The 22,265-nt window shown below is 38.8% G+C and overlaps 1 protein-coding gene across 3 annotated transcripts in view; it reads right to left on the reverse strand.

Annotated features, from left to right (window-relative positions):
• Positions 1 to 22,265, reverse strand: part of tsc1b (TSC complex subunit 1b) — a 48,380-nt gene that overhangs the window by 13,424 nt on the left and 12,691 nt on the right. Inside the window, exons 4-17 of one of the 3 annotated variants that reach the window (XM_055153324.1) lie at positions 21,568 to 21,720; positions 20,266 to 20,410; positions 18,447 to 18,601; positions 16,113 to 16,186; positions 14,390 to 14,568; positions 12,419 to 12,531; positions 10,850 to 11,015; positions 10,155 to 10,276; positions 9,211 to 9,301; positions 9,024 to 9,131; positions 6,337 to 6,534; positions 4,386 to 4,794; positions 2,917 to 2,930; positions 1,089 to 1,255 (exon numbers count right to left, since the gene is read on the reverse strand). In XM_055153324.1, coding sequence (XP_055009299.1) covers positions 1,089 to 1,255; positions 2,917 to 2,930; positions 4,386 to 4,794; positions 6,337 to 6,534; positions 9,024 to 9,131; positions 9,211 to 9,301; positions 10,155 to 10,276; positions 10,850 to 11,015; positions 12,419 to 12,531; positions 14,390 to 14,568; positions 16,113 to 16,186; positions 18,447 to 18,601; positions 20,266 to 20,410; positions 21,568 to 21,720 — 2,094 coding nt within the window. Of the gene's footprint in view, positions 1 to 1,088; positions 1,256 to 2,886; positions 2,931 to 4,385; positions 4,795 to 6,336; positions 6,535 to 9,023; positions 9,132 to 9,210; positions 9,302 to 10,154; positions 10,277 to 10,849; positions 11,016 to 12,418; positions 12,532 to 14,389; positions 14,569 to 16,112; positions 16,187 to 18,446; positions 18,602 to 20,265; positions 20,411 to 21,567; positions 21,721 to 22,265 lie in introns of all 3 variants that reach the window. The other 2 variants (XM_055153323.1, XM_020925888.2) reach the window with 2 other exon arrangements.

Consider the following 22,265-nt stretch of genomic DNA (forward strand, 5'->3'; position numbering starts at 1 on the left):
CAAGTAAAACGAAGTGATCCACTGCAATATATGTATATTTTTTCATAATACTAAATTTGGAACTTTCTATAAAGTCTGTGAAAATGAAGCCTGGCAAGTCACAGTTCCTCTGATTGGTTAACTTGGTTAACTTCAAATGACATTCAAAAACTCAGCCAGCCACACACACGTACACGCACACACACACGAGCACTTCCATGTGCTTTTCCACAAATATTTCCAAAATATTTCAGATAAACTCATTACTCCCGCTGATGCCTGTCTCAATAGCCAGTAAGATGTTCTGTACGTTTCCGTGCTGGAGGCTGTTTGATTAGTTGAGCTCCAAACAGAATGCCTGCGCTTCATTCATTTGTCTGTAGCAGTGAGCAGAGGAGGCACAGATGACTCCACAGCTGCTTTCTCACAGATGCTCGCGCTTCACTGAACAGTGGATGCTTCTGTGCGCAATTCTTAGTGATTTTCACACAAGTTTTACTGAGAGGAGACAGATAAGGCATAGGAGCACGCACATAATATTAGTTACGGCTACAAAATAGATAAAAAATAAAATAAAATATGATATACATATGCAATTAGATAAAAGCACTGCATATTGACAGTGATGAAAAGATGTTTTGTGGAGTGTAAAATTAGTGTGGTTCCAAAACTTATTTCAGAAAAAGAGCCTAAATGACTGAGTAGAGCAGTTTGTTTTGTTTTTTGTTTTTTTTGAGGGGGGGGATTTTTTTGGGGTTTTGAAGCTACCATCTGTAATTTGACATTTGAATTCGGCTTACCATGTTGTCATGTATTAATATTACTATGTCTTGTTGACAGTGTGCCAGTTTTAGCCTGAAGAAAACCAGAGAGCAAAGACGAGCTTGAACAAAGGCCAGGTGAGGGGAGAGGGGAGAAATGTCACATCTACCATCTACTCGTAAAGAATATAAACAATAAATAAACTTAAAGAGTACCGAGTGTAAGTAAGAGTGTCAAAAAAGACAACAAAAAAATCTAATTAACACTGTACGCTCTTTTGAGATTCTAAACTCTACACTGCAGTTGTAATCTTGTCCATCGAGAGCACACGTGTCCCTGGTGGTTACCATAGCGTTGTTCTGCTCCTCCAGGGCAGTGGCGTTGATGATCCTCCGGAGCAGGCGGCGGTTGCGGACGGCGTGCTGCTCTCTCTTGTAGCGCTCGTACAGCAGCTGGTTGTGGAGCAGGAGGAGCTGACTGCGCAGAGTGTGCAACTCGTCCAGTGGGGCCGATCCTGGGAGCACACATCAGACCACAGTTAACATGGGGACAGGATCACCAGAAAACTACTTATAGAGTATTCACTATGCTTGAGGTAAACACTCACTCAGAATAAATTCACTTTAGACAAAACGAAATCTAGGCACTCTAAAAAAGTAAAAGCTGCACGAGCAAACGTACAGTTAAATGGCCTTTATTTAATGGTCAAAGCCAACATGTTTTGACCATGACCAAGACTTAGTTAGAATGATTCTAATGAGGGCTGAATGATCTGTCGTTTGGACCAAAAATCGCGATCTCAGACATCATCATTTTGGGAGCTTCAAAGCTGCGTTTTTTTTTTTTTTTTTTTTTTTTTTTTCAGTGTTCCTAACTGACCCGAAAGTGAATATTTAATTTTAGAGTAAATTTTCTTTCATTTATTCACTGAGACAATGTACAGTTAGATAATGCCTGAGACAAAAATGCTTGTACCAGATTCTAGTAAACAGACTGAGAAACAGCGCTGATTTTTGCAGAATCAACAATCGAAGCACCAAACTATTATTATCTATTGTGTTCTGAATGATACAAGAAGAGGATTTTCACTGTCTATTGTCCAGTTCCAGTCCCTTCTGGATTCGAACAGAATGTATGAGGGACTGGCTGCTCAGACAACTGTTTTGGCCAATATACGTCCATCAGCGTTGGGAGTAACACATTATAAAAGTAACAAATTACTGTAATGCATTGCTTTTTGCTGTAACACAGTAATGTAACAAATGTCAGTAATGTGCATTGCAATGCATTTTTACCCTGAATTGAAGTGGTGGATTTTTAGTTTTTCTTCATACAAATTTGCTAAAATCATCGCGACATCAGCAGCGGTGAAACTCCATCGTTAATGTGCTGAATATCGGGACAGGCCCGGAGGTGCACCTGTGTAGACCGTCGGGTGATCGCGGGCGAAAGGACCGGTGCAGAACTCCGCACTCCATGGGACTAATCGCAGCTGATACCCAGTCACACTGTGCGCACACCCTGCTCCACAGGCTCAGGTTCTCTCAGGGGCGATGCTAGATTCCAAGTCCTAGTCGTGTTTTGGTCCTGGTTTGGTTTAAAAGTGGCTTAGTCCTGGTTTAGTCCTGGTTTAGTCCTGGTTTAGTCCTGGCTCAGTCCACATACAGCGCAAAAGTCCTCACAGTCATTTTGGTGAGAGTCACTTGTAATGCAATAAGTCATGTAATGCCTTACATTTTAAATGCAGTAATATTGTAACAAATTACTTTCAAATGACAGTAACAAGTCATAAATAACGCATTACAGTTTTGAAGTAACTTGCCCCAACAGTAGCGTCCATCAGTTTCCCTCTTCCTCATTCCAAAAGCTACAACATGAACTACAAGTCTGAATCCAAACACCATGACTCGTATCAGTAAACAGGCTAATTCGATCAGGTCGTCATTACAGCGCGGGCAGAGAGCAGTGACACAGACAGCTGGTGCAGAAAATGTGATTGGCGCTCCACTCTGAGGTAAACACACACATACAGACAGACTCTGTGTTCAGCCCCGGGCTCAGCCGCTGTGAGAGTCATGTGACAAATATGGCCGCTCAAGCTCAAATACACTTTTGTGTGGGAGCGAGCGAAAAGAAGAGCGTTACCTCCAAAGTGTGTCCAGTCAGCTGACTTACTTGGCAAAGGTAATCTGTGGAGAGAGACAGCAGTTTAAATGGTTGGAGAACAGCTATGAAGGTTCAAGCAGGTTAAGTTAAATTTGACAAAAAAAAGTAAATAAATAAATAATAATAATAATGATAATAAAACTAAAAATTAAATGAAAACTAAATATTTATTGAAAAATATCAACAACATCTGCATGTTTTCTCTTCTTTCGAGATATGTAATGTTAAACCTTTTCTTATTCAAATAAATGTTTAATAATAGTTTTGCTTAAACATTGAATCCAGAACAAGTAGAATATAAAATAATAACAATTTTAAATACATAATGTCTCTATATCCTAGTTGTAGCCAGCGGGCAGCTTTAATACATATGTGATATGATCTCACGGGTCAAATATAATTATATCGCAAATTTGGAACCCGAGCCCGAGTTTGACATGTTTGTGACATGAATCACAACTAAATGTCACTTTATCTGCAAAATAAACATTGTTTTTAAATACAACTCTGAAAAAAAACAAGAGACCACTGCAAAATAATCAGTTTCTCTGATTTTACTACTTATAGGTATGGTTTGAAAAAAACGAAAATTTTTGTTCCATTCTATAAACTCCTGACCACATTTCTCCCAAATTCCAAATAAAAATATTGTCATTTAGAGCATTTATTTGTAGAAAATGAAAAATGGTCAAAATAACACAGAGCTTTCATGCACCTTGGCATGCTCTCCACCAAGATGAAGCTGACCTTACTCCAGTCTTCGATGGTCCAATCCTTATGGTCTTTTGCAAACCTCAGCCTGGCTCTTCTTTGCTTCTCACTGATGAAAGGATTTTTTCTAGCTTTACACGACTTAGGAGCCTGTTTCGGACCGTTCTTGCTGTGCACTTCATTTCAGAAAAAAAAAAATGCAGTGGTCTCCTATTTTTTTCTAGAGCTGTAGTGACAAAAATGTATATATTTTTTTCTAAAATTAATATTGACATAAATTATTATTGAAGGATTTTATCTGGGGACATAGATAGGCAAGTAATTTACAGTCCCGTTATAATGCCTTTACTGTTTAAATGATGATTGTGAGCAGTCTCCTTTAAAATTATCCATTTTGATGTTTAAAAATGTCTTATTTAAAATGCTAACTATATCTGACTTTTCTAGTGGAGGGTCTGCCACATGCTTGTTTCCACATTATTGCTTTTCTTTTCTTTTTTATTTCCAGTGAGACAATCAGGTAGTATGGCTGTGTGGCTGCAAAAGGCTGCAGTTTCTGAAGCACCATAATTTCCTCACTACAGCAGCAGTTACACAGAGAGAGCGATGTTTTTTTCAATACAAGTCAGTAACCAGAGCCCAAAGGAACTATTTGGAACACAGCCCCTAAATATAAATATCCATTTAAATATACAGTCTATGGTTGTACTGAAGTTGTTGTTAGTAATACAAATGGAAACGATTATGTTTTAACAATCTCGACTGACCTCTTCAGCACTTTATCGTGAGCGTCGCTTCCCTGCTGCACCAGTCGGTCCAACACCTCCAGGGGCGAGGCGGACATGACCCCCTCCTCGTCCCCGTCCTCCAGCCCCTCCTCCCTCTGCAGCACCCTCTCGATGGCCGCCTTGTGCACCGCCTCGGACGTCTTCTTGCCCACGAACAGCGAGGCGGCGCGGGGCAGGGCCAGGTCGAAGAAGGACTCGTATGGGACGGGGGCGGGCGGGGTCTTGCTGCACGGGCTGGGGGAGAACATGCCGTACTTGGTGGCGTCGTCGGGGGCGGAGGGGCTGCGGTGGAGGTGATGCTGGATGGGGGTGAAGCCGGACTGAAAGGGCCACGACTGATCCAGGTTCGGGGGTCGGCTCTCGGGGGCAGAGTTCATCACAGTGCCGTCTGGGGATGGCAGGATTATTTGGTAAATGGATAATCAGGATTATTCAGGTCTCAGAACTGATTTGTTTATTTCAGCCACAGATATATTCAGGCATTATTCCAGAAACAAAAACATTTAAAGTGCATATGACAGGTTAAAGTACATACAGTATTTTTCGGACTATAAGTTTCACTTTTTTCATGGTTTGGGTGTTTCCTGCAATTTATACTCCGGTGCAATTTATATATTTAAAAAGGTTCACAATGACAGCTGTGAGAGGCTCTAGTCTTGTGTTCCAGTATCTGCTGCTCCTATTATTCCTGTACCACTGTCACTTCACCCTCTACTGTGCATGTCTCCTGCAGAAAAAGCCGCTGCACTGCTGCAATTAGTGAAATATGCAGCCAAAAACGGTAATCGAGCAGCAGAAAGAAAGTTTGGAGTGAGCTTGTGAGGGACTGGCAGAAAGTGGGGATAGAGAACACAGCTACGTTAACCGGGCGGGTGCGCCATGTAACTTTCCTTGAAGTCACTGGATGGATGGACAAAGTCTGGACTTCAGTGACACAGAAACCATCCTGTCGGGATTCAGAAAGGCCCGAATAATTCTAACTGAACTGATGCAGAGTCTGACGACAGCGACACAGAAGAGGAAGCAGCGCTCCGTTTACCTCCGAAGGTCGGGGCCGAGTTGCTCAGAAGTGACACCGAGGATGAAGAATTCAATGGATTTAGTGATTTGGAGTGAGATGGAGAGTTTGCTGTTGTTTATGTTATAGATATCTGAAGAACTGTTCATATGTGACGTTACTCAGCCTGCTGTTCTCTATTCTATTGTTATTACTATAACTTGCCTTTGATGAAATGTCGGTTCCTGGTCTTTGATTTTATAAAATTAATTTTCCTCAAAATGCGCGACTTAAATATGTTTTTTTTTCTTTTTTGTTACACATTGTTTGGCTGGTGCGACTTATACTCCACAGTGATTCATAATCTCAAAAATACAATAATTCACATCATTATATTTAAGATTTTACTAAAAATCTTGCCTAGTTTTACGCAGTTTTCTGATTTTGATGACGTTTATAGTTTTACTTCCTAGTTGGACACAGGCAGCAGATATGACATACGTAAAGGTAATTTCACTTCTGTTACCTAGCAAATATACTGTAAACATGGGCCAAAACTAAATCACACAATAGTTATGATTAGATAAATAATAATCGATGACAAAACCTTGTCAAATGAAGGTTTAAACTGGCATAAAAATGTCATACTTGTGTATAAATGTCTCTGCTTTTTGGCTGAAATTTTCTGTGTTGATCAGTTGGTCAGTAGATTTTCCTGTATTTTTTTATTCATCTTCTCAATTTTCTTTCACAACTGCCACTTAACTGGTTTAAAATTCTGATAAATATTTACTACAGATACTATCCCACCAAAACAAGTCAGAATTTGAAAAACATAAAAATCTGTCGTATGCATTTTAAGGGTGTCACTGCTGTTTGGCCAAAGGGTCTAAGTCAAGAATAAATCTAAAAGTGATATGGTTCCATCCTTACCGACGTCAAGCTTGTCTGGGGTGGAGTTGGAGAGGTGGGGGTCGCGGCCGGAGACCCCCGCCTGGGTGTTGGAGAGGGTTTTGTCCTGGCAGCCCGTCAGAGTCTCAGTGGTGTGGTAGAACGGAGAGTCGAAGCCCCTCATGCCCAGCGGCTCCTGCTTGTCCTCCGTCAGCTTCCGGAGCTCTTCGGTGATGGCAGCTAAAGGCAAAATAGTTCATTTATTCAACATTTTTTGCAAGGATTGAACAATTGATGCCCTATCTTAAACTGTATCTAATTTTAGCACTTTTAAAACTGTGAAAAACAGAACTTTAAAACAGTTTGCTGTGGTCTGAAGTTATTCCTCACATACCTTATGCATTTTGAGAATCTTAATCATTCACCAGTTTATAAGCATTTTTCACAACTTTCAGAGGCCAGGGCAAAGCTTTGCCATCAAGTAGCATGCTAATGTGGACTTCCATATTATATACATTAAAACTTTAAATGCTTAGATGATGATTGGTTGCAAACAGGACACAGTTAACATATTCTGAACTCAAGAGCTGCTTATGCAATACATCTGTAATGGGGTCAGACACAATTTCATGTACAGGGCCTTTAATTTAGTTTAACTACAGAACCTGGTGTTGTGTACATCTCTACAGACAATTTCTAAAAGCATGTCCATGTTTAGTTAGCCAGTGAATTTGAACAGAAACAGAAACACAAAAATAAAAGCATTTTATAGTAATCACAATATGTGTACGAAAAAGTCTTCATCTAATCCTCTCCTCTACATACTGTGTTTTCCCCTGTGCATTTAGAAACATCAGATTCTATCAGTGCATACTTAAAATATCCTCTTTGATAATATATTTACTATCCACGTCTCCATGGCAACCTGACCTCTCTGGTTTAATTTCCAAACCATCTAACATAAGCTGCCCTCTGAAGTACTCATTCTTATCTTAATCCAGTCCATTCTGATGACTGCCAAAGATCTTAAACGCTGCCACTTCCAGCTCCGTCTCCAGACTTTACCTCAGAGCTGCTGTCTTTTCTAGCGAGAGTGTAATTTAAGACACATTTAAGACACATTTAAGACACATTTAAGACACATTTAAGACACATTTAAGACACATTTAAGACTCATTTAAGACTCATTTAAGACTCATTTAAGACTCATTTAAGACTCATTTAAGACTCATTTAAGACTCATTTAAGACACATTTAAGACACATTTAAGACACATTTAAGACTCATTTAAGACTCATTTAAGACTCATTTAAGACCTGGTTTAGGCCTCATTTAGACCTAAAAGAGTCCTGACATAATCCTGTTTTAGATTTGGTGGTGGTCAAGTACTTTCTTAGGTAGTTAGTGTGAAAAGTTTGAGAACAACGGATGTAAATGCATTTTTCAGTTGATCAATCACACTGACGTCTGGAAATATAAAGGAAGTGTCATGGTGGTATTGCAATATAGGATAGATTAAAAAAGGGTCACACACACATTTTACCTGACTTAATAAATAATAAATTAATCCTAAAATCCAAACACTCAGATTCCATAGACACATACATGGCAATAGTTCATTGATTAATGCAATTTATAATTCAAACAAATCACACATAGAAATAACTTTTTGGGAGATTTTTCAATTCTAGCAGTTCCTTTCAACACTAAATACATCCCATTAGGAGATGAAGTCATTGCTAAATATTAAAGATTTAAAAGGCGCTACATATTAATTACAAAAACAATGGACACGTTTTGATATTATAATTTGGTATTTTGGTCCTTAAGATGATTTTCCAATCAGAAAGCAGAACAAGTCTCACATGAGTTTCTCATTTACGTTGCCAGTTTCAATGCTGAAATGCAGTTGAGTTAAACCTAAAATGTCTCTCTCTGATCTGAATGGTCACTATCTAAACCCCAGCACCTGCAGCCAGTCCTGAGTCTAGTTTGCCAGTCTGCAAACTCTGCAGCTCAGGGAGGGAATTCTGAAGGTTCTGAGCTTCTCACGAGGCAGGTTAAGTCACTGGCAACACAGGTTCAGTTGTGATTGTAACACCTACTTAAAACTGTAAGAGTGCAGGGCTAACATACAGTTCCTTTAAGTGAGTTGGGACTTTTTATTTTTTTCCCTCATTTGCTCACCTTACTAATTAGGGAGTAGCATGGTGATTTAATTTTATTTTGTATTATGGATTTTGTCATTTTTTAATCAGATATTTTACCTATTTAATTAAAAAAAAATCATCATTATCACTTTACAACACCTAATGATGGCATGTTTTTATGTTTGTTGCAGGACAAACAAGCTTCATGTGAGGAGTATGAGAATAAGTCTGTTTCCTAAAAATGATGTTAAGCAATGCAAGGCCATTTGTTGATGCTAAAGTTAAGTTGTCACAGTACATTTTTACGACTGCAGTTATTGCTTGACCGTGTATTGATCACTCTGTTTGACATGAGCCCCACACCTGTTGTCCACCACAGTGTATAAAAACTGTCCTTTCATGAGATTCACTCTCTCTGTCATTGTATATCGGCAGTAGAGCCAGAGCTCTGTATATGTTTATATTAAACCTTCAGAAAACACTCTTGTAGTCCTCACCTCTTTACTTATACAGCAACCAAAAAATCATGATGCCACCTAATTACCACAATATTTGTACTGAACAAAACTGGCTCCTCACCCTCCTCTTTCTCCTTCTCTGGTTTAAGCTGAAGCTCCATCTCCTGTTTCTTCATAAAGACCGACAGCTCATTCAGAGTCATGGAGACATTCTCTTCTGCTCCTACTTCTGACAAAAAGAAACACAATTCAGAGGGTAAAGTGACCAAGTATAGTACAGCAGTAACAGTAATGCCTCTAAATGTAACCTTGGCTTGTGGAGACCTCTGCACTCTTCTCTAAATCCTTCACTTGTTCTTGGCGCACCAGGGCGGGTTTGTTGTCTCCTTGTTTTCGATCCTAAAAACAAGACAAGGAGAATCATTATGAGCTTTCTGGGCTCCTTTCCATCCAGGTCTACAAAATGTCCCAATATTCTTGTGAATTCACAAAATAACATAACAGAGTCTATTTAATATGAGTGCTTACATTTTATTATTTCAGCCATGGGTTACTGCCAAAAAGAGACCCATTTTGAAGATCACAAATAATTTGGTACAATGGCTGACATTGAAAGAAAATCTAAGCAAAAGAATTGCATTTTAAACAATGGCTGCATTTGTTATTTTACTCACATTCATCTTGTTTTGGGCATACAGCTGTTAGTGAGATGTATTTAACCTGACAAGTTTCAGTAGCTGCTAGCTCTGAACCATGTTCACAAGTGTTCCCCTTCTTCAAGGAGAACGGAGCAGTGGGAGGGTGTTCAGACTGAGCTTCCTGCCAGAACATCAGGCTAGACATTAGGCTGACCACGCTTCAAGAGTAACAACAGCTGATGTGTAACACGTCACCACCAAGACCGGGGACAGTCTTGAGGATGGCTCGCAGTTAACAGCCCAAACATGACAAGTATAAGTGGCTGCATTTGTTGACAAATTGTGCAGCCCCAGAAACCTTCAAGGAAGTTGCATTCTCATTGGAAAAACGTTTTGAAACTAAAGTTTACTCTGAATCCAAAAAGATAATGGTAGAATTGGAATACAGCAGTTAGTGGAAAAAAACACACCTTTGTCAGTCATGTTTATGAGGTATTTTCACTGTTTATATGAATCCTAATTATAAATTCAATAGGATCTATCGTACAAATGTAAAGTCACAGATTTGTTTTCATTCATGTTATTTCTTAGCTCGTGAAGTATCCCATGCTCACCTTCCTGGGTGGACTGGACTGGACCGTGTTGGCGGGTAAGGAGATTATGGGGAAGTCGTCTGACAGGGTGGGAGGGGGAGAAGAGGTGGCCGGAGTGCTGGAGGCTGGGGTGCCCTTCCCTCCTGGAATCACACGTACACGCTTTGTTTACTACACAAGTCATAGTGAATATGACATGATATGATGATAGCAATCCACTGATCTACTACTTTACTACAACACAAACACCTACTACTGCTAATACTGCAATGACTCATACTCCAACTACTACGACTACTCCATGTCTGTGTAATCCCTGAGTCATCCAGGTAGGTTCCATCACTAAAGAAAATAAAATTCTGTCAACTGGACAAAAATTGTTTGAGAGTGAATACATTTGGTCGCTCCAGGAGTTCTGACAGGGTTCTGCAAGTCACTGCCTTCTATGGGTTTGATGGGAGGAGCCAACTACACTGGAACTAACTCACCCATTAGGGGCTTGAACAATCATGCAAAATATTACTCTGTCCATTCAGATACCATCAGGTGTGAACTAATAAGTCCTCAGTGTAAACAACTAGGGTGTGTTAGTTTCACTGTAGTTAACTTCTCCCGCCTCAACTTTTGTCCAGTTAACTAAATTTCTTTTTTACTCAATATAAGTAACATAGGCCATGTATTATTTGATATTTGTATGTCTTCTTCGAGTGGAGTACCTGATGTGCAGTGGAAGCGGCTAGGCAGGTGGGAGGAGCTATGTGACAGCTCCAGATTGGGCGACATGCCTCTGGACGATGGGGGCGTGGCCATCCCGCACATGGAGGAGGGGCTCCACAGAGGGTCCTTCCCACTACAGGAAGAGTTCAGCTCACCAGCCGAGTTCTGCAACAAGCAAACGAGCACAAAGCAGAGATAAAGCACACGTACAGAGGAGGAAGGCAGTTTAAGTGACATGACAAATATGAATATTTTAGTTTTCCATTGCCTTACAAAACTGTCTAGTCTTGTCCAGAACATGTCCACTATTTCCAATATTTTCTAACTCAGGGTAACAGACCAGAGAAAACACATGATTCAGCAATGTTAAAAAAAACTGCAGAATGAACAAGTATTTCACTAAACTCTATAAACCTGAGAAAAAAAATAACAAGTTACAGATTTTGTTTTGAATGATTCAAGAATGTTTGAAAGAAACCTTCGTCCTTTGCACTCTTTGTAGCATTTTAGTAACAGACAATATAAACAATATCCCATTTTTGCATAACTTCAAAAACACTTATCTTGTCAATGATATACTGCCCTCCTCTAGTGCCGTTTTGAAAATTGGATAAAGAACATGTATTCAGAGAACATCATTTTCCTCACACTACAGAGAAAAAGAAGGCACCATTGTCTGAGTAATAACTTGATCCTATTTGTGTGATAACAAATGTAGTTGTAATTCCATTAGTCTGTTGCATAAGTCTGATTTAGTTTAGAACATGGGGTCAGCAACAATAAGAGTCTAAAAACAGCACAGCAGTCCCAGGCTCCCACCACCACATGCGGCATGCTTACAGAGCTTTATGATGTGGTTTCAGATAACTAGCAGCGGCATTCTGCCACTGCTGGGGCTCACTAATCATCATTTCAAAAACAAAACAGTCTTAGGGATTCTGGGGATGGGCTGATATGGATTTTTTTGAGCCTATATCCGATGTTTACACATGAACTTTTCATATTTGAGATATAAAATAATTTGCTACACGTTTGTGTCAACATTCAGCCATCTACTGTTCCATTCTCATTTAGACTCATTAATCTGCTCAAAAAGGGCTCATAGAGAATGGGGCAGCACCAAAAATACTTGTGGTATTGATATCAGCCAATACTGGGAGATATCACCCATCAATACTTAATCCTACAAAAACAACTCCAGTATCAAAATACATACTTGTCTGTGCCTCTTCAGACAGACCTTAGGGGCCACAAAAGCAGCCAGAGCCCTCCACCCGCCCCATGTGGCTGACCCAATAACAGTCATCTCCACAGCAACCGTCCCAGAGGAGGGAAACAGGGGCCAAAGTGTAGGCCCCGATGACTTTAAGACAGAGGAAGAGTTTTATTCCAGAAAAAAGCTATGCTCTGTGAACAAGTGACAGATGATCTATGTGAAGTAAACAAGCGTAGTGAGAGGCAAACACAGGCTTAAGCCCTGCTCTCACCTCCATCATCATTTACAGCCAAATGCGGTGCCACAGAGGCAGCCTCCTGACAGGCCTTGAGGGTGTTATGGATGCTCTTACCTGGCGTCTGGAGGTTTGCGGGCTGCGGTAGGAGGAGAGTGTCCCTGAGAAGGGGGGCAAGGACAGGGGCGGGGGCTGCCGTGGCGTGGAGAACGGGGTCGAAGAGGAGCTCCCTGTTGTCAACAAGACAAACAGTGGTATCAATCTTTAAACACATACACACACACATATACACACATTCCACAACCTGTTAGGTGTCCTTTAGGCCGTGCAGAAATGATTTGGGAAATACAAGGGCAATGCAAGACAAGAAATGTAAAAACATGTAGTAGTCGTCCAGTTTGAGAACTTCAACCTGCAGACATCTTCACATACAGTGAAATCTGAATGACAGAGATGACCCAAAGTCATCTCCAACTCAAGTGTAGAAATGTGTTCACTACCAGGCAAAAATTCTTTCTTTGTGTTTATCACATTCTACATTTTAGAAACATAGGGAGGGAAGAAAGGAAGGAAGGAAGAAAAAGAAAGAGAAAAAAAGAGAGACAGAGAGATACAGCGAGACCGAGTGAGAGAGAGAAACTAAGACAGAGAGAGCAAGAGAGAGCGACAGCGAGAGAAAGAGACAAAAAGAGAGACAGAGAGAAAGACAGCGAAAGAGACAGAAAGAGAGACAGAAAGAGAGGCAGACAGAGAGAGAGAGAGAGAGAGACAGAGAGAAAGGCAGAGAGAGACAGAAAGAAAAAGAGAGAGAGACAGAAAGAGAGAGAAAGACAAAAAGAGACAGACAGAGAGACAGACAGAGAGAGAGCGACAGACAGACAGAGAGAGACAGAAAAAGAGAGACAGATAGAGAGACAGAAAGAGAGAGAACAGAAAAAGTCAGACAGAGAGAGAGAGACAGACATACAGAGAGTCAGAATGAAAGAGAGAGAGACAGACACAGAGAAAGAGAGAGACAGACAGACAGATAGATAAAGATATATGGAATTGTGTAGTAAAGGAAAAAGTAATTTAACAGCTCAACTTTTTTTATTTCTCAATAAGCTTCATAATGAAGTGCCCTAAAATGGTTTTCACTTGACATGTGTCTCATCAGTCAAAAGCAGCGATAAAAGGAAAAAAATCTACATCTAAAATCAGGATTGAGGTATTTTGAGTTTGTTTTTTGCTTACTACATTTCATACATGTTCATTCATAGTTTTGATGCCTTCAGTGAGAATCTACAATGTAAACAGTCATAAAAATATAGAAACAAAGTGTGTCCAAAGCTTTGACTGGAAGTGTACTTTAAAATGACCTTTTTATTAATCAGTAATAACCTGCCAAAGCAAAGTAGTGTTTTAAATGCAAAGCTGAAGATGTCTGTATTGCAAAGAGAGTCAATGTGAGACAACGAGTGATTCAACATTCTGCAGCACAGACATGACACAGCATTAAAACTCTAACAAGATTTGGTGTAATATTTAATACTAAAAAATCCCTTGATATTATTGTGTACTTTTATAATATGGATTGGTATAAAGTCTGCAAATAACACTATGTAAAATAAATGTTTTGTTGTAGCTGTAAGGAGCAGAAGAAACACAAACAATAATCCTTTGCTCTGCCAGTGCCACCGATGGAAGAAAATATATATAGATTTTCAGATTGTACGTGGCAAATTAAGGCTGCAAGATTAATCGCAGACCCATCGAAAATCACTCAGCCCTAACCCTGCTATTTTGGGCAAATTGTCCTTCAATGACTCATCATTTCTATATTTAAAGGGCCCATATTATGCCAGTTTCTGATCTGTGTTATGATGTTGTTTCCTCATCACCTGGAGTTGTGTTTTGTTTCATTCACACGTGTTTAACACACAAACACTGCAGATTTAGGCTCAGTCCTTTCCCTCAAACAACATGTGTGAATGAGACAAAACACAATTCCAGGTCTGTTTTTGTGTTTTCGATGCAGTAACATTCTAACATGGCAAAAAGCTCACAAGAGTCTGTTCTGGGAGAGTATGTGTGTGTGTGAGTGCCGACCATAGCTGCTGTGGAGGTCCGTGTAGGGGCTGGATGTGCACTCCTGAGGCCTGATGTGGACCTGGGGGTAGAAGTTCTCGGGCATGGTGGCGTAGCCCTCTTCGCACGACGCCTCCTTTGGGTCCAGGGACACTTTGGCACATTCAATTACGATGTCATGGATTTCGTACTTTTTCCACCTGTGAAAAGGAGGAATCAAATTGAAATTTCTTTAGTCAGACATTTGGAGAACTTAAAACAATCCATCACCCCTCTAAAACATGAGTGAATTTTTCAGTGGGTATATTTACAGGGCCAGAATCAATGGATTTTTAGAGGAACAGTATTTGGAAGACTTACGCCATTTTCTGATTTCTCTCTTTTTTTTAGGTTATAATATTCAAAAACATACTAGAGTTGTGTTTAGTTTCATGCACATGTTTAACACACAAACCCTGCATACTTGGGCTGAGTTCTTCTCACAAACAGAAAACACTGCACTCTGGTAACCATTTACCTATTTAGCAATAGTAAAAATTCTAGAGGGGGTGTATGCCAGGTGTTTCCAAACTTTTTTCTCCAGTAAGCTACTTTTACCAAATAAAAATGCCAGAGAGCTACTAATTTTAGTGTTTACAAGAAATGTAGTACCGTATTTTTCGGAATATAAGTCACACTTTTTTTCATGGTTTGGGTGGCCCTGCGAGAAACTTGTGAGGGAATAACGGAAAGTGGGGATGGAGAACACAGCTTCACAGGAACCAGGAGGGTGCACCGAAACCATTGAATGGATGGACAAAGCGAAGTTGCTCAAAAGTGACAATGAGGATGAAGAATTCAGTGGATTCAGTGGAGTTTACTGATCTGGAGTGAAATGGAGAGTTTGGTAAACTTGTTCTGTTCTGTTGTTTATGCTATAGTTTATCTGAAGAACTGTTCATATGTGACGTTAACAGTCTGTTGTTCTCTGTTTTATTGTTATTACTAGAACTTGCTTTTCAAGATGAAATGTTGGTTCCTGGTCTCTGATTTTATAAAATAAATTTCCCCCAAAAAGTGCGACTTATATGTTTTTTTTCTTCTTCATTACGCATTTTTTGGCTGGTGCGACTTATACTCCGGAGCGACTTATAGTCCAGAAAATATGGTACATATAAGAGCCACCCGAGCCTTAGATGGAGAACAGTTAGACACCTATTAACCATAAAACATTACGTATTTATTAGAATACAAAATTAGGCATCAAAATTATACATTTAGTATATATATTTAATGAATAACATTTTAGTTATATATAATTAACAATATATATAATTCAGAAATCCTTGGCAAGCTACTTTGATGGGAATGGAAAGCTACTGGTAGCTCCCGAGCTCCAGGTTGGATACTAAATAAACCAGGGATCTAAAACAGTGAAACATTTCCTGTATTACAACATGTCATCACAAGGTAGAACAGTTGATAGTATTTTCTATCTCAGTGAAGAACTCAGCCTAAATATGGATGTTGTAATTGTGCAATTGAAACAAAACAGTGTAAATGGGCCCTTTAAATTCTAGTTATCAGGTTTTGATACCAAACATTTTTACTACCAAAATCTTTACTTTTACTATCAGAAAAGCTGGAAATATATTAAGAAAAAAACACACTTAAATCTGTGCTGATTTGAGAAAAACTTGTACATGTATTTAATTTGATTTGTGAATATAGTGACCTCCACATATCTTGCCAGTGAAAACCGTACCTTGTCGGATCTAATTCATGGTCCTTAGTTCCGGTCACTAATTCTGGGTGAATACGAACATGTTCAAGCATTGGCTGAAATGAAAAAGACATAATAACACATAAATAAGGCTGTAGTCGCCCAAAGAAATGCTCTTTTCACTAATTAATCAACTTTCAAAACCCTCAAAAGCTGCAGTGAGACTACTAGAAACCAGGACTTTCACAAACACAACACATATATTGACAACAAAAATGTGTTTAGATTGGCTAAAAACTCTGGATAGATTTAAACAGCACATTTTCAGGAGCGTGTGATAATTATGAGAGTTCATGGTCCTGTTTAGGAGTTTGATTTTAAAGAAAAAGGTGAGTGTAACTAACTGGAACACTGTTGGGTAATGCTATGTAGCTTGTGACTGTAATTTTATGTGTGAGAAACTTGTTTAACAATTTTGATCTACAACAGGAAAGCTGATTAGTCCCAAGTCAGTTCTTTCTGGTCAGATTGTTTTGAAATAAAGCTCAGATGAAAGTCTAACAGAGCGTCAGATAGAGCAGTGCCTACAGTTACAGTTCACACTCCCCAGAGAACGTTGATCACATCAGCTGCAAAGTATCAGTATATAACTACTACTAAACAAAATATGATACTATAAAAGGCAGATTTAACCCAAAATTAATTCTCAAATCTCAGGCTAACTCACGCCAAACCTTTTAATGTCTTCTATGATGTAGTTGGTTGTAAATCCTCATAATAAAATACAATAAAATAATTAGTTGACTTAAAAATCTCAGCATCAACCAATTAATCGAGTGAATGACTTAAGATCATACATTGAAAATTTGTCTCCTCTCTCTGCAATTGCTGCAGTGAGCCTCATCATTTTAAATTTAACCCATCCTTAGGGTCATTTTTGTGCATCGCAACTTTTTGTTTTTGCATAACTTTGGCTATATTGCACCAAACAGAATAAATATTGGCCAGTTTGGGTAGTTTGTGATGTATTTTTATTTTCTGTGCTTTGTTTTTTTTTTAAGATCACATTAATTGAACGTTGTATAATCAAAATACTCACATCCGTGGTCCTTGGGTACATTTTTATCCCATTGGCTTCCATTCAAAATTGCTTTCAAATTTTGTTTTAATATCTTTGTGGATTTTTTGACATTTTTCTTTTTACTGTGTATCTTTCATTACAAGGTTATATCAACAGAAAGACATTTGTACATATTAGTCGACACTGAAATCCAGAGACAGACATTTGAGGTTAAAATGATATGGGTGTGTTCTAGAAGAGTCCCAGAGTGCATAGTTTGTGTGAGTTTTTGTGTGCCAATGTGTGTGTGTACATTTTCAGGTATCTGTCTCTATGAAAATGTATTTTTAAAAGCAGAGTAATTGCAATTTTATTTCACTTGATACTTGTTTTTCTCCTGTCAGTGTGTTCAAATGTGTTTTACATTTGACTGTTTGTAGATTTCATGCTATAATTTTTAGGTCTACCATTTCAAGCATGATCATAATATTTACATTTTCAGTTTTACACAATGCAAATGTGACCCTCCTTTCACATACAAAACATACAAACCATTTAAGGGGTTAAAATTTCAAAACATTATATATTATTTTGTATGCATGATTAGGGTAGAAGTTAATGAAGATAATGATATAAAAAAATTGAACACAAATCTGTATTGCATAAAAATAATATATATGGTATACTTTTCCGGTGTACATTTTTGTCATGAAAGACAACAGGTGTGATTATTTATTAAAAATGGGCTTTGTGCCAAAACCACATCCACCACATCCCCCAGCCTCTGAAAATCCCAACACAAACAAACTTAAATTACTTGAAAGATCTAGAAAAAGTCTAATATTTTACATTTTTTTCATGCACATAATTTAATACTTTTGCAGTAAAAAAAAGGCAATTAAGGGGTTAAAATTTTAAAATATGATAAATTATTTGGTATGTATGATTAGGGTAGAAGTAAATGAAGACAATGATATTAAAAAGTTGGACAAAAATCTGTACTGTGTAAAAATAATGTGTTATTCTTTTCAGATGTACTTTTTTGTTATGAAGGTCACAGGTGTGATTATTATTTTTATTATTAAAGGGACGCACGAGGGTTAAAATGCTCATATTAACCCGCTCTACATGGTCCTGGTATTTTTATTTTGCTATTTTGTTCATAAATAACTTCCTATTCCTAATATGGAACTCAGCTCCTATAACTGCAAGCCTCGCTCCTCCTTCATGTGACTGGAACTGAACACTGTCATACTCAGATAGTCCACTTCTTTATACAGTCTGTGCTAATGGCCTACAGCCCTATTGCTTTTTACCTTGACCACCTCCTCAAATGTCTCCATGTTCTCCTTCATACTGTAGTGCGAGCGCAGGTAGGACACAAAGTTGCAGGGGTACATGCCATAGAGCCGGTGGAACAGGGAGTAGACGCTGGCATGGAGATGGATCAGGTACACTTCAGAAACATGGCCTGAGAAAAACCAAACAGATAAAAATTATACTAATAATGAAAGTGGACAGGGAAAATCACATCACAATCAAAGACCTTGGGAGCTCCTCCAGCTCAGACTACATCTGCTTTACATTCTCTGTCCAATTATTAAGATTGATGACACAATCTTTAATAGGCCAAACCATCAAAACATCAAGTATGACCTTATAAAATTTTATCTTCTGGATCTACAATTATTTGTTCTGTTGCAGTAGTACACTGAATAAAAAATAGCACAGACTCCAATCTGTTAAAACATTTCAGTGCAGTTATTGTGTCTGGATCTATAAATGTGGAATTACAGCACTGGCTGTTTGGAAAAGTGGAGCATTTGTACACTACATACCATACATCTAAATAATATGGCTTATCATTCACACATTCATGGTGTTGAATTTCTGGTTTATGGAGACATTCTGAATACTTTTCATCATTCAAATATCACTGAGCAATAGGGATTTAAAAAAGGAATATATATTTTCTCATATTCATTTGATTGGAAGGAGAGGTGAGGACCATTCTCCATTCAAAAGATATAATATTTAGAATTGTGTTAGTATATAACAGAAGAATATTGCCATGCAAATCATTTTACTTTTAATTGCCATAGCAAGATTCGTTCGCTCGACAGTAGGCGGGTACTTTTTATCATTTAACCAATCGCTGCTATTTGGTCGTCACATATGTAATGTGCCTCTAACGGGCCTAACTGGTACATTAAGCTTTTCTCAAATTCCATAGGAAGAAGGACAATAACATCTTTCCCCTTGATGAAATTCACCACACATTCTCTTTATTCTGACTTTAAATGCTCAATCTTGGGATCTCTCATTGACAACACAGAATGTATGGCTCTTCACTGACTGGCTCGTGCCCGAACTTGCACTTCTGGGGTTCTTGCAAACCGCCTAGTGTATTCTGATTCCTGACCTAGTTACTGGAGAGAAATGAAACTGAGCAGAGGCACTAGGTGGCACCAGCCTGGCCAATTATAAGACTGGTATTTCTCTATCACTTAGAAACCCATGGACAGTTATAGTGTACTAAAACATTTAGATTATATTTTCTTATTTACATGGGTAATTTACTAAACACGGCTTCTGCTAAGGATGCACCAATCCATCTTGTTCAGTTCTGATTTCAATACTACAGCTTTAAGCATCTTCCGATACCTAATATTAAACAATACCATTGCAGCGACTGAACGCAGAATTGATATCCTTAAAACATAAATTAAATAATGCATCTGTTATTGATCGCTTATGTAACTACAGAACAGCTTTCTATAAATTAAGAAATTAAACCTGATGACAGTTACTTGGTCCACTACAACCAGTAAATAGTTATATTAGATCAGTATTATGTGGAATATTTGGAAGCTGATATCCAACTCAGCAAATGTTTTAATATCAGCACTAATACCTGTTACCAGTATCAGACACACGCAGCCATAGCTGCTTCCAAACTGTGAAAGCCATAACCTTTCAAGATATCAGCACAGCCTAATTCATTTTACTAGAATTTGTCTATCTTTGCAAATGGACTAGGACAAAAATTTGGCAGTGAAATCAAACGTAAGTAAAATGGCATTAGGCATTACCAGAGCAGAAACAGTGTCTTAACAATGAGCTTGAGTTCCTCACCAGGGTTTTTGAGGTTCCAGGAGGCCAGACGTCCAAAGATGTCGAAGTACTCCCAGAGGTGCTGCTTTCCGGCCTGAGGGATCATGGGGAGCAGGGTGATGAGCACCAGCACCCCAGTGATCAGCACCACCACGTCTGTGTCCGTCTGTCAAGGCAAAACCATAGACTCGCATTATAGCTCATTATTTCTCACATAAAGACTTTGATAGAAAAGTGTCAGTAAAATGGCAATGTAGATAAATGAAAAACATTGATACAAAGTGGACAAGGCAATAACTGTTCAACTTTGTGATTCAATGGCATGAAAAATAAGATTGTAAACACTTCGGTACAACAGAAGACAGATTAAATATAGTGAGTGACTATGATGCTGATGACTCTGGTCTTCATAGATCCAGCTGAGGACACGTGTAGGTGATCCATCACTGGGATGTTATCCCTGTGTGATCAGTTGACATTGACTCTCCTACACCACGTATCTGCAGCAGTAACCATCTTATGACAACCCTAGCCACTGATTTTCAACCAGTGTGGTTTGAGGTATTGCCAGTTGTGCCATAGAAAACAATCCGATTAGTTGTTAATTAAAACATAAATTTCATTAGAGAGAACCAGACACTCTAAATGGTGTCATTTAGTTATGTCCATCTCTCCAGGCTATATCCAATTCAGCTACATGCTGCAAAATTCATAGGCCTTGTTTTTCTTCGACCTGTACGAGACAACATCCACGCCAGGCTAACCACGACCAGGCAAGCCTGTTTACCACTTTCTACATTTTAGATACAAGGGCAAGATCTGTGGAATCATGGCGTAAAGAAAAAATTAAAAAATATGTATTTTTTTATATTTTATATTCAGATTCCTCACAGTATCCACTCTTTGTTTTGTCGACAGCGCTGCAAACCCTCGGCCTTCTCTCAATGAGCTTCATGATGAAGTCTCCTGAAATAGTTTTCACTTTAACTGTGCCTCAGGGTCAAGAAAAATCTATGTTCAACGCAGTGTTCAAAGCAATGGTGGACTATTTCAAAAATTCTGCAATACGTTTTGAGTTATTTTGCATTTATTTTTTTGTTTACAACCTTCATTCATAGTTTTGATTTTGAAGTGTAAAATGCAATGAAAATGAAAAATGAAAATTAAATGTGTCCAGACTTTTGACTGGTAGTCTACACATACTAAATTATGGGTCTAAGTGCAGCTTTTCATCCCTACTCCCTCTTTTCCTGAGACCACCATGAGAACCCATTAGTGCCAGAGTGTCAGGTGCTGCCCCTGTCTTCAGTGTACCCGCCGTACCTTGAGACATTTAAGCAGCGACAGAAGCAGGGGGTGGCGGGCAATCTTGTGGATCCAGGACGGCTGTCTGCGGATGACGTGGCCCAGGAGGGTGAGGGTGGGCAGCCGACACGCTTGTTTGGTCATGCACTCGTTCATCTTGTCCAAAAGGTGCTGCGGTGAGAACAAGCACAGGTCATTTAAGGGGCAGTATGTGAAATTTTGATTTGAAATTGTATAAACTTGACCTGTGTCTCCAGATGCAACATAAACATGTTCAAATCAGTATTATCAATAAAAGCTACGGTATATCAATTTGTTGTAACTTACAAAAACATAGACATAATAGCCAAATTGTTTATGTTATAAGTTGTTTTGGTTCAAGATGATGTCCAATCAGAAAGAATGAGCCTCACGTGAGTCTCTCATTTGGGTTGCCAGTTTCAATGCTGAAATCCAGCTGTTTTAATTGTGGGTTTATTAATTGTTGTTTGTATAGTGTTTTAAGGCACTGTTAAATAAAATGCATTATTATTAAGTTCAGCGGGGCTAACATTGTTAAATGTAAGAGTAACAGTGTGATAGTGGCAGTGCCTTTGCATACTGTTGCTTTGGGCAGTAGAGACAGATTGGGCAGTAATCATTAATGAGAGGAATCAATGATTCACACAGCAGCTTTTTACCAAACACATTTATAACCACCCAAACTCTACAGTCCA

This window comes from Boleophthalmus pectinirostris, unplaced genomic scaffold (assembly GCF_026225935.1).
Source record: "Boleophthalmus pectinirostris isolate CB_2022bp ecotype Guang Dong unplaced genomic scaffold, ASM2622593v1 HiC_scaffold_18, whole genome shotgun sequence".
Classification (NCBI taxonomy): Eukaryota; Metazoa; Chordata; class Actinopteri; order Gobiiformes; family Gobiidae; genus Boleophthalmus; species Boleophthalmus pectinirostris.